The sequence below is a fragment of the Saccopteryx bilineata genome, chromosome 3 (genome assembly GCF_036850765.1).
Source record: "Saccopteryx bilineata isolate mSacBil1 chromosome 3, mSacBil1_pri_phased_curated, whole genome shotgun sequence".
Taxonomy (NCBI): domain Eukaryota; kingdom Metazoa; phylum Chordata; class Mammalia; order Chiroptera; family Emballonuridae; genus Saccopteryx; species Saccopteryx bilineata.
The window spans coordinates 130,700,443-130,712,892 of NC_089492.1; the positions used below are offsets into that span (position 1 = coordinate 130,700,443).

General features: G+C 48.3%; 1 protein-coding gene across 2 annotated transcripts; it reads right to left on the reverse strand.

Annotated features, from left to right (window-relative positions):
- Nucleotides 1-875: 875 nt before the first annotated feature.
- BOLA3 (bolA family member 3) lies at nt 876-9,844 on the reverse strand. 2 transcript variants are annotated; one of them, XM_066267418.1, is made up of 4 exons: nt 9,716-9,844; nt 7,490-7,613; nt 5,011-5,099; nt 876-1,128 (listed from the first exon to the last, which is right to left on the reverse strand). In XM_066267418.1, the coding sequence occupies exons 1-4, from the start codon at nt 9,767-9,769 to the stop codon at nt 1,063-1,065; spliced, it is 333 nt and encodes a 110-aa protein (XP_066123515.1). In that variant the 5' UTR covers nt 9,770-9,844; the 3' UTR covers nt 876-1,062. The 2 variants fall into 2 exon arrangements, with proteins under 2 accessions (XP_066123515.1, XP_066123516.1); XM_066267419.1 differs by lacking the exon at nt 5,011-5,099.
- Between the last annotated feature and the right edge of the window lie 2,606 nt (nt 9,845-12,450).

Sequence of the window (12,450 nt, forward strand, 5' to 3'; positions counted from 1 at the left end):
TGCAATTTTATACCCTGGCCTCTAAAATTAACAATTTCTTTTTTAATCAACTAAAAAGAAACCCTGTGATTGATTTTCCAACTTTCCTTTTAGTTTTGGGGAAAGAACAACTTGGGGTGTGTGTGATACTTTAAGAATTTCTTGTTGCCAGATTTGGGTGCAGACACGCGGAACAAGTAGGACTGACGCGTGTGCCTGGGTGGGGTAAGGTGAAGCAGAGGCAAGGGTCCGAGTTTCTTGGTGTCCCCAACCCCCAGGGAAGCTTGCTAGGCCACATCACCTTTTCTTCCAGTCCAGAACACCAGAAAACCAAGACTTTCCAGATTCTGTCAGGGGGCAGGTGGGCTCCACCTCCCACCAAGATGCAAACACAGGAAAAAGAGCCTGATGCAGGCAGCCTCAAATCCTGAGTCCACTCTAGGGAGTAAGATCATTCTTGCAGCCCAAGATCATTCTTGTAAGAAGTTTGGAGGGAAAGGAAAGAGAGCGGAAAACTATGGAAAGAGTACACCCAGGAGATTTTTTTTTTTTAATTTTTATTTATTGACTTTAGTGAGAGGAATGGAGAGAGAGAGAGGCAGGAACACCAATATGTTCCTGTATGTGCCCAGAGGATCAAACTGGCAACCTCTGCACTTCTGGTCAACACTCTAACCAACCAAACTATCCTGCCAGAGCTTTTTTCTTTTCTTTTTGGTAAAATTAAGGGGCTTGAGCAGTTTCACAGGTGAGAAACAAGGAAGTCTCAGGACAAGACAAAGTGAGCTGGCACTCCATTCTGCCTCTACAGCAGCAGGAAAGAACTGTCCAACGATGAGACCACACTGGACAAAACAACATTGCTTCTGAAATAAAAGAACTAGAAGCATTACTAATGACGCTTCAAAAGACTCAGTTGTCAGTTGCCTTTAATTAACATCTAAATAGATAATATATTCTTCTGTAATTATAATATGGAAATGTCTATGAACAAAATAGATACATTTTTGGCAAAAGCCTAGGAAAAAATGGTCAAGTTCACCCAAAGTTTTAAGCAGCAGCATCTATGCAGCCGGAGCGTGGTCAGTGTTTGGGGACAGAGGTAAATATCCGCAATCCGTGCATTCCTTTGATCTCTTCTTTTAGTGCCTAAATAGGTAAAAAGGCATCATCATTTTTCTGTGTTTGACATTGATGACAGTAAGTCTCTCTGAGACTATTTTTATATAGCTCTATATTGATAGAGCCTTTGTACACAGGTTCTTTAAACAGTTTTTCCTTTTTTAGGAAAACAATTTATAAAAAAATCAGAATCTAACCTGGCTCAAAATCAAAAGCGCATAAAAAGGCATACAGTGTCACCTCCCTCTTACACCTGCCCTCTGTATCCCAGTTTCCCCCTCTATCCCCAAACAGACAACTGCTGTTAGCTTTCTGTGCATCTTTGCAAGGATTTAAAAATACATATTCAAGCTAATATGAATATACATTCCAACCCACACTACCTTTTAAAACAAAAATGGTAGCACTTTACACACACTGTTCTGCACATCGCCTTTACCCTGACCACCAGAACTCTTTCTGTATCAGGCATAGAGAGAAACTTCCTTGTTCGTATTAGCATAGCACTCCCATATATAGATCTATCATAACTTCTCAGCCCACTCCCTAATGATGAACTTTTTAGACTTTTTGTGTGTGTGTGTGTTTTGCTGTTTTGAATAATGAATAGCTGGTCTTTAAAACCACACTATTTAGCGTGAATTCCTCACTTTTACTTTAAAAATAAAGTTGTAAAATAATTATGAGACTTGTTTAAGACTACAGATGGTATCAGGGCACAAATTGGAATGAGCCACCACAGTCACATCCATATCATTTCTCTGCAGTGCAAGAGAGAAGCGCCAGGGCCTGAGGCAGGTGCAGCCCCTGGAGTACAAAGTCCTTTATATTAGGTCCAAATCTGATCATCACAGTGGACAAGACAAAGTGAGCTGGCACTCCATTCTGCCTCTACAGCAGCAGGACAGAACTGTCCAACGATGAGACCACGCTGCACAAAACGACATTGCTTCTGAAATAAAAGAACTAGAAGCATTACTAATGACGCTTCAAAAGACTCAGTTGTTGGTTGCCTTTAATTAACATCTAAATAGATAACATATTCTTCTATAATTATAATATGGAAATGTCTATGAACAAAATAGATACATTTTTTGGCAAATGCCTGGGATTTTTCAGTAGAGAGCCTCTCCAGTAGGAGAAAATGAGGCCAACACACAAGGTAAGAGTTCAGGGAGAGGATATGAAAGAGAGCAAGCAGACGAACTTGTTTAAGACTCTGAATCGAAATGTGCCAGAAACCAGATAATTTCATCATGTGGGCCAATTCATTCCTTTGTTTGCTTATGTCAGTTTTAACTTGCTCTCTGTCATAAGTAAAAAAATCCAAACACATGTGGTTAGGTTTATCAAGTCAGGAGCCTTAGAGATAATCTATCCCCTTCTTAAATATAAGGACAACCTAGCCCTTCTAGGATAAAAAAGAAATATTGTCTACCCCTCGTCCAAACTCAGCAAGTGACTAGGAGATGGGACCTGCGTCCACGTTTCCTGATGTGTTGGCCACCTGTTTCCTCTGGGTGTTGTGCTGGGAGCCAGTGAGCTGCCCCACAATCTCCATGTTCACATACAAACCCTTCCACTCTGCAAACAAGCAGAAAAGCCCCTGGAAGAACCTCATGTCACCTTTGGGAGAAGGCACATAGCTCCCCGGGTCACGAGCTCTCTGCTTTCTGCAGGCACAGGGTGCTCCCCAGAGGCTGTCCCTCTGTCTGGGCCGAGGCTCCAGTCCCCAAAGCCTCCACGCTGGGTGAGGGTGCAGTCACACCTTCACACAAAGGTCTTGACCCCTTGTGCCCTAAGCAGTGCCTTCTCCCAGCTCTTCTGCAGCCCTCTGAGGGCTCCCCAACACAGGTCACAGTATCTGACAGCTACAGGGGCCCTTAAAGATCCCCTGGGTCAGTTTAAAATGGAAGGAACTGAGGCCCTGGAAGAAAAGTGACTGCCAAAGTCTCACTGTTTATACGATGTAGATTGGGTAAACATTTCAACACCTGCCATGCTGGGAGCTGGGGACACAGAAGAAAAAAGTCATGGGAAAAATGATGAGAAAGGAAGGGAAGTAACACAAATCCTCAAGAAATGGACTCAGTGTAGTGATGGGTGCTGCCAGACCCCAAGCCAGCTCAGGACTTGGGTTTGTGTTCCCAGGAGAGAGTGTCTGCTGCTGCACTGGCCGCTCGTGGAGGAAGCAGCCCAGGAGCTGGGCAGCCGGGAGTGGAACAGGCAGAGAGGGACAAGGCATCGGGCCCAGGAGCACAAGGCGAGGAACGGCTGGAACACATGATTCACCAGGAAAAGCCTGGCTTCAAGTCAGGCCACACAGGGGATTGGAAGTCCCAGGCCAGGAGAGAGGGACTGGGCTCTGTGGGTGCACCTTGAAGGGCTCTGAGCTGGGGAAACACAGGCAGAGGCACCCTTGGGAGGAGGGAGGTGAGGGGGACTAGGCAGGAAAGAGGCCAGAGAAGGGAGAGGGCGACTGCCAGTTACCAAATGCCTTCCACACGCTGGCATGAGGCTGGCACGAGGCTGGCACATGTGGTCAGTACCTCATGTGGTCTTTGCCAAAGACGGAGCTGAGCTCAGATCCCACTGTGAGGCACGGAGCCAAGTCGGCGTTCACTCTCCTCCCTACGGCTGCTCCCCAGAGTGGGAAGAGGATGGGTGGGGAAGAAACACTCGTCATCCTGGCATTCCTGGGCCTGGCCCAGAGCAAGTGCCAGTGACTATTTCAGAAGAGAAAGGTGATGACCGTGAGAGCAGAGAGAGGCTGGGCCACCAGTTGGCAGGGTCCCAGATGAACGGTGAGTTTGCTCCTGAGGATGGAGCAGGTGTGAGTTGTGGTGGCCCCCTGAACACAGGGAACCAGGCAGGGGCTGTCCGGAGGAGTGAAGTGGTTGCTGTCCCACCCCAGACTGCCCGGCAGACCACTGGCACACCTGCAGCTGTAGGTGTCTACATGCAAGTGAAGGGTTGGGCTCCATGACGATCCAAAGACAGATCTGGAAGGGAACTAGTCCACACAGGACTGACAGGGCATGAGACAGAAGGCCGGGATGTAAGTATCCAGAGTGCGAGGCAAAACTGCTGGAGTCAGAAGGTGGAAGTCCCTCATCCTTGCCAGGCAGGAAGGGAGGCAGCATTTGAGCAGGGTAGAGAAGGAGGAAGGCAGAGCCAATTGGGCACAGATCCAGATGCAGAAACCAATGGGCAAGGGCAGAGGGAGGGTGTGGGCTGAGACAGGTGGGGAGGTCCTGGAACAGCAAGGTGGGGCACCTGAACTCGGTGTTTAAGTGGTTAACGGCTGAACTCTCATGACCAAAGCTGTGCTTTACAGAAGTTAAAGTAGTTCATAATGTTTAAGATCTTCTGAAATGATGTCAAATATTCAATATATCTGCTGACAGGGGCAAGTTTATAGACACTGGCCCAAGGGCCATGACTGGTATTAATTCCAAGTAAACAAGCGGAGATAATAAACAAGCGTGGCCTTGTCTGGTTAAATTTGATGTTTCAGACCTCTGTTGTCTGTTACTGGGTCTGGGGCAGCTGGGACAATTCTCAATCATGCCGTGCCTCAATTTACCCATCTGTAAAGCAGCCTAAAAAAACCTTCAAATCTATAAAACATATCTTTTAGTACTCCTACATTTACAAATACAATTCAATATGTGACAATAACAGTAAATATTGGTAACATACAAAAAAAATCAGGTGACTTATTTTCAACTGCACACAATCGGTTTCCAGATAGCCCCAGATTATATATTTCTCAGGTCCTAAGTCCTGTCTGCATGACTGTGGGACGGCACTGTTCTTTCCTGAGACTGCGGTAAATGCCATCGCCTCTCGCAGGCCCTTTCGGGCGCAGGAGACCAGTGGCAAAGGAGCACTGTTGTCTTGACTCACCTGGTTTACCATCTGGTGCTGCTGGACAGTCCTCTTCTCCTTAAATTCTTCTGACTCAATTTGGATTTCATACATTGCCCCACAACCTCCTGAAATAAATGCAATTAGAAAGCGTCTCAATCAAGTTAGGGCAGTCACAGTCCCGTATGTCCTTGAAGTACTGCACAGTCTCAAGGTCTGACTACGACTGTTCAGCAGAAAGTTGCTAAGACTGTCAGGAAAAGGTCATGCCTTACTATCTGACCACAGCCTCCTGGCAGGCTGCCTCCACCCACAATGTGTTCCTCCTTTCGCAAGGCGGTTGCACCGCCCAGGATCACTACCTGCGGGGCAGGAAAGATAAGGCCCACAGCATGGAAAACCTAGGAAACGTAGGTTTTGCTAGTGCAGGGGGTCCTTGGGTAACGGCTGTCTCGACATATGACATTTTGAGTTTAATGACGCTCACTCCCATAAAAACTTTAAAAAATTGAGATGAGCCTGACCAGGCAGTGGCACAGTGGATAGAGCGTCAGACTGGGATGCAGAGGACCCAGGTTCGAGACCCTGAGGTCGCCAGCTTGAGTGTGGGCTCATCTGGTTTGAGCAAAAGCTCACCAGCTTCAGCCCAAGGTCACTGGCTCAAGCAAGGGGTTACTCAGTCTGCTGAAGGCCCACGGTCAAGGCACATATGAGAAAGCAATCAATGAACAACTAAGGTGTTGCAGCGTGCAACGAAAAACTAATGATTGATGCTTCTCATCTCTCTGCTCCTGTCTGTCTGTCCCTGTCTATCCCTCTCTCTTGAGTCTCTCTCTGTAAAAAAAAAAAAAAAAAAAAATTGAGACGTGAGTGTATCAGCTTACTCATTTTTGGTCATTTTTTCTGTTACTACAGTACAGTGTACAGTACAGTGTATTTATGTCCTTTTCCTGTGGCTTAGTTGTGCTTTTATGTTCTAGAAAGATTATGATTTGACAACTGTGTTAGGATAGGTAATTGACTTAGGCTAGGGTGTGTTTCAACTTACATCAAAATTCAGGTTACGTCACTGTCATAGGAACAGAACTGTGTCATAATGCAAGGACTCCCTGTATTTCCTTTTATTAAGCCAACAAATGCCATGGAAGAGGGTGGGAGGGACTGAATTTCAGTGTTCTACCTTCAAAAAACACCAACAATTGTATTTTTCTTTTTTTTTAAGTGCAAAAAATGCACTTCAATTTGGCTTGAAAACTGTGTAACACTATGCAGAAGAAAGGAACAAGGAAGTGCGAGAAAGGCAGGGACGCAGCATCACAGTTAAGACTGCAAACATTAGGATCATGGAGCTGCGGTACTTCACCAGGACCAGCTCGGCTAGTAAGGAGCCCTGTGTTTCATATCCTGGACCTCTGCAGGGAGGGAGCAGCTTTCTGGGGAAGCTCTCAAGGCAGAGCTTGTGGTGGACTCATCTACCTGACCAAGCTTTGCCTCCACGAGGTTGGGGAGCCACATTGAAGAGAAAACACGCTGCTTTAGCATTAAATGACCTGGGCAAGAAAGAGAATATTCCCTGTGTTGTTAACACCAGGCCACTGTGTGAGAAGTGCTCTGTACGCTCCTCTTAGGAGCTCTAGGAGTCCAAGCTTTGGTTAAACCAAGGTTCCCAGCCTCAATTCTTTCTCTTCTCTGCCCAGAGCTAGGCATTCCAGCTCTGCCTGGGCCTGGGGCAGGTACAGGACTGGTGACATCAAAGCCTTGCATTGCTCTAAGCCCCCTACAGAGTGCTCACCCCACCTATCCTTCTAAAGGATCTTCAGATTAATTAACTTCTTCTAGTTTCCAGAATAAAACCTACTTTCTAAACCTTCTGCCAGTCCTGTAAATGTTATGTTCTCAGAAACGCCTGTGAGCCATCATGGCAATGCGAAGTGGCAAAGACCGAGTCTGGGTGTGGGAGTCAGGTGCCTGCCCACCGCGCACTCCATGGGTGTGTCTGGAAGAAGGCTCTATCTTCCCCACCCTGTGCGTACAGGAGGTGACTGCCCAGCCTGCTCCTCACACACAGGCAGCCTGAGCTGCGAGGGGCCAGTGGCCATTGAGCAAGGCACGGTCTGGCTGGGGCAGGAAACTGAGCTCAGGCCAGAGTCGCCCTGGTCCTGGGTCTGGTTCCAGTTCTGTCACCTCTTCCCTGTGAGGGACTGGGCAGGTTCCACCATCTCCTCCTGGGGAAAACTCCTCCTGGGGTCCACTCCCATGCTGACATTCGAGGCTATCAGGAGAGTGTGGGGAAATATTTGTAACCCCTGTCATGCAGTCAAATGAAAGACGGAGGGACCAGAGCCCAAGGGTGACGGAGAGGAACCTCGTCCCCACAATTTCCCTTGATGTTTCTGTATCTTCACTTCCACATATTGAGAAGTGGTCAAATTCCCTCTGCCAAGCCCCTCCCCCCACCCTCAGCCTCTCCAGAGGGCAAAATCCTACCAAACTGTGGGGAGACAAGTGAAAACCGTACCTGAAATGTCAGTGACTTTGATAACTGTAGCTCTAGGAAAGTTTTCTTTAAGAATTTGGGTCACTTTGAGCTCCCCCTCAGTCTGCGTGGCAAACATCCGCTGGGCACAGCTGAGAACAGGAAGCTGCCATGGAAGAGAGAAGAGTCACAGCTGAGCAAGGTGACGCTGCCCGTGAGCGGCCACTGCCCAGGACCCACCTGCCGGTGTCCTACTAGGCAGGGCCAGAATGGGCACGGGCTAAATCAGAAGGGCTTTTTGTCAGATGCCCACTTACACTCCCTAGAATGCAGAATAAACTTTCTTGGAGTGGGGATGATTTTAAACAACTCACTTGGACTCTAGAGACAAGGCCCCAAACCTAATTCAATAGATGTTTAGCTTGTGATAATGCTGTGAGAGATACTATCAAGATGGCAGTTTTATAGGTGAGGAAACAGGTATTTAGTAATATGCCCAAGGCTGGTAGTAAAATGCAGAGCTGGGAGAGGCCAGGCTGCTGTGCCCTGCTGGCTGACCATGCCACTGACCAGGCACTGGTGGGGCCAAATGCCACCCACCCTTTAGGCCTGATTAACAACATTCCAGTTTCTCCAGTAGGATATGACCTTGTGACCTATTGCTCAATAAACCAGCGACCCTTTGCAACATGAACAAATTCTCACTGGGAAGACGCAGAATTCTATTAAATGTCCTGAAAGAGAAATGTTTTTAGATTATTTGCCATTGGCACCCACTCACCCCCCTCCTCTAGTGGCTACCACAGGGAGTCAGTGCTTCTGAGGGGAATATATCTCAACCCTTAGGGGCGAAGAGGCAGAAAACCAGGTGAGCAGCCCGTTGGCTGGGTTGAAGCTGAAAAGGGAGACTGAATATAGAGTATGGCAGGCCTTGAATGTCAGGCTAAAGATTTTGGACTTAAACAGGCATCTTGCTGCCAAAGTAACCTGCACAAAGCAGTGCCTTTTGAAAATAGTCAGGAAAGGTGCCCAGATGAGAGGCAAAGGGAGTGGCACCAGCTTGGGTCCCTGGCTGGCAGAGGATGGCAGGTGGGAGAACACCAGCCCTGTTGATCAAGTGCTGGTGCAAAAAGTACCCCCCCCCCCACCCCTCAGTACTGCCCATCCTCAAGCCTTTCCTGAAGGCCCAGAGCAGGGTCCTGTATTACAGAATCTCGGAGCTCCTTCTTTAAAATGACCTGGGCACTGGCTCTTTCACCAACTGGTCTCAAAGACCAAGATTGAATTTGTCCTGTTGGGAGGGAGGGAGGGAGGGGAAGAACCACACAATTCAGGACATGCCTACTGGGCACTCACAAAGAAGTCTGGCAGGCAGTTGAAATAAAGCTCAGGAGAAAGATCTGTACTTAGACTGCCTGAAGTGCCGTATGGAGGGAGAGAAACTTGTGGTCCTTGTGGACCTAGGTAAGACTAGGGTATGGGTTGGGCTGGAGCTTCTTCCAAAGAAAGCACCTGGGGTGGCGGGTGGGGGCAAATGCAGAGAATAATCAGGTGACAGGCAAGGGTAATCACCAAGGATTGAGGTTGGTTAGCATTGCAGATTTCTCGGGAGAAGGCTTTCCTTCATTTTAGCAGAACTATGGGCAGCGGCCTTTAAACATGCAACCTACTGACAAACTCCCCAGATGCCGCCAGTCCACGCTGAAAGTCACCAGTGGAATTACTTCAGAGAAGCAGGTCTAAGACCAGCAGGGCAGAAGGAAGAATATGAGAGGAAAGAGAAAGAAGTGGAAGAAGTGCGGAATGGATGAATCAGAAAGGGGGAGAGAAAATTGAGAGCGCGAGTGGTGAGTGCCCTCTGCTGGGCTTCGGCTCCGGGTGTGTGAGGTTCAGGGCCGGTCAAGGGCAACGAGGCCGGGCGGTCGTTCCCACAGCCCAGACCCCGCCACAGTGCCCGGCACCCACGCTGTGACTCCAGGCTAGGACTCCTGTCTCCGGCTCCATAGATTAACACTGCTTTTCCCCTGCCGGCTGTATTTTCGCTGTTTAGATGTCTGTTCCCCTCGCCCGACATCTAAAGAGCGCCGGAGGTCCCCCAGCCGCCGGGCCTGACACTTTTCCGAATGCCGGTTGCCCGGACCCACTGATTTAACGAATCAACGGATGAAGGAATGAATGAGAAAAAGTTCGGGGGGACCCCTACCCCGGCCCCGCGGCCCCTCCGCAGCTCCCGCCCAGGGCGAGCACCTGGCCCCTGCCCGTGCTCACCCCGCGGATACGGCGGAGCAGAGGCGCTGCTGCGGCCGGGATCCACGCAGTCATGCCTGGCTGACGCGACCCGCCGCCCGAGGTCGCCGCGTCACGCGAAAGGCGCGGAGCCTGGACCCAAAGCCGCCTCTGTGGGCGAGGCCGCCCCCTGCTGCCCGGAGGCCGCGAGCCGCCCGCCCCGGCAGCCCCGCGCCGGGCGGGTCAGTGCCCGGGAACACGCCGCCGCGCAACCTGCTGCACCGCCCGCTCAGGGCTCTGCGATCCCCCGCGCTTCGACTCCCTCCGCTGGGCTCGTTCCACCAGCGTATCCCTCCCGCCCGGTTTGAGAAACACTACCCAGATCTGGTACCCTCTGCCTACCTTTCTCTCATCCCAGTGCCTTTTGCCTCCTAGGCGGAACTTCCATTACCCCTCACCCCCCAATCCCTCAACCTGATTTTTCAACTGAGGAACTTGGGTTTCTTCCTCCAGAAAAGGGAAGCCGGGGGAGGGGTGTCTCGTTTTCAGATTTGCGTATTTGAAAGGTCACGGTGACCGCTGCGAGGTGGAGGGACTGTGGGGGCTGGAATTGGAGCCGAGGACGGAAGTTCCGAGGCTATCGCTATAGTCCAGGTGAGACTTGAGACGGAACTAGAACAATGGCAGCAGGGATTGAGGAATGGATTGAGATATTGTTAGGTTTGGGTCCAGGACCCCTTACCAATTGCCTCAACTAGCTAGGTTGAGCTTTAGGTGGCATAGGGCTGGGGCAATTCCCTGACTCCACCTGAGCAATCGTGATTGATATCTTACCTCCGCCTGACCCTGGGATATCCTGACAGTTAGTCAGCCCCCATCATTTATCTGAGTGCTCTTTACTTAGCCAGCACCATGAGAAATACACCCAAACTCAGTCCTATAATGGATGAGGCTTTTAATCCTCTCCTGCTGACGCCACTAGGGTTTCAACCCCTATGTCCGCAGATGCATAAATAAACTTATTATAAAATTCACCAGGCCTTGTGCGTCCCTCCTTTTAACAGATATTTGGGAGATAAATGGAATGCAGTGTCTGGATTGGGGGTGAGGATGAGGAAGGCATCTTGGATAAAGAAAAGGGTGAAGTGGACCCAGTTTGGGCTGGAAGGTGGGCAAAAAACTCAGCAATGGACTTGCCCAACTTTAAGATGTCTGTGGGAGAGGGCCCACCAGAGGCTAGGCTGCAGTCTGTAGAGTACCAAGAATGTAGTGGAGCTGACACCAATGAGATAAGATCGTCAGCAATATCGCTCCACCTCTGGAGTACATTAGACAGACATCAAGGCGAAAATTCTACCAAGCTCTTTCTGTTTCTGGCTGTATTTGTTTGCAGCACGTAGTCTGGTATATTCTAAAGCCTTTACCAGCTCTTTTTGCTATTTTATTCCGGCCTCTCAGATCAGTAACCTTCAGCCTTTCAAATGGATGGGCTGGTCAGACCTACAGTTGTTCTTTCAAGTGCTCAAAAGTATGCTCATTCATTCCAGTAGAGTGATTCCTACGGGTCTTGGCTCTCAATTTCTCCTTTGAAATTCTGCAGTAGCCTCTCTCACATTTTTTGTTCATTCCTTAAAAATTATAGTTGGTGGGATTAAGGACAATTTGCCAACTTTTAATTTTTCTTCACTAAATCAATGACATAATTAAAACCACCAAAAACATTTTATCCTTTGGTGTAGTGGTGACCCACCCCTCTGCTGCTCATACCACACTGTTGAAATAAGGCAGACTCAGCTTTAGGAGTGATCACTACACCTAGGTTTGGGCAATCAGACATAGGGATTGGTTTAGGGTTGGTCACATGTTCTGAGCCCGACCAGTAAGAGATGGTCTAGGAACTTTCAAGAACTAAAAAGATCGTTTTCAAGTGGACTGCGAAACTGGTAGAAAGACTCCAGCTGGCAGCCATCTTTGCAACCGTTTGGGCAGAGCCACCTTGGAAATGAAGCAGACAGGGAAGAAAGCAGAGCTGCGGGGAGACAAGTTTAGCGTTCTTGTGCAACTAGAAACCAGCAGTGCCAGAATGAGTACTGAAGTAATTTTAGTTGGTGTTAACTTAAAAATAAAGACCGCAAAGAAGTGTTATTTTGAGATCAACAAGAATAGGTATTCAAGAATCATTAATTCAGGCAGAAGCCCAAATGTTGATTAGGAGACAAAGGCAACGAGTATTTATGAGAAAGGAAAAGGAAACAATTACATCAATAGAAATAGAAGGCAAGCATTTCTATTGGTGCAGGTAACATAGTGATGTTAATTTTAAAGTGTTTTAATTTTCAGTCCAGTAGTCATTACTATTTTTTTTGGTTGTTGTTATCTTTGCAAATAGTTCTTTGGGAAACAAGGCTGCTTAGACCCAATTCAAAAGTTTTATTTCCATGGTTTGAGTTATAAGACACGCAAGGCTTATAACTCTGGCATGGCAGCTCTGGCTACATTTTAAAGTGGCTTTGTTTATGTTACTGTTTACATTGGGTTGGTCACTTGTAACTAAGACACCCATGGTTAAACTCACTGATTGTATTTGCTGAATACCTACCTTCCTTTATTGAAAATTAGTACTCGTCTACAAAGTCCATCTTCCCCATAATTTAACAGTGGCTCACCTTATCTGTTATTTGGGATTACTGATCCTTTGCCCTAGTAGCCTCCCCTGCCATTTCCACAGGCTATCAGAGCCATCTGAGCTGAAAGTCTGTCCATTATTTGCTTAAAAT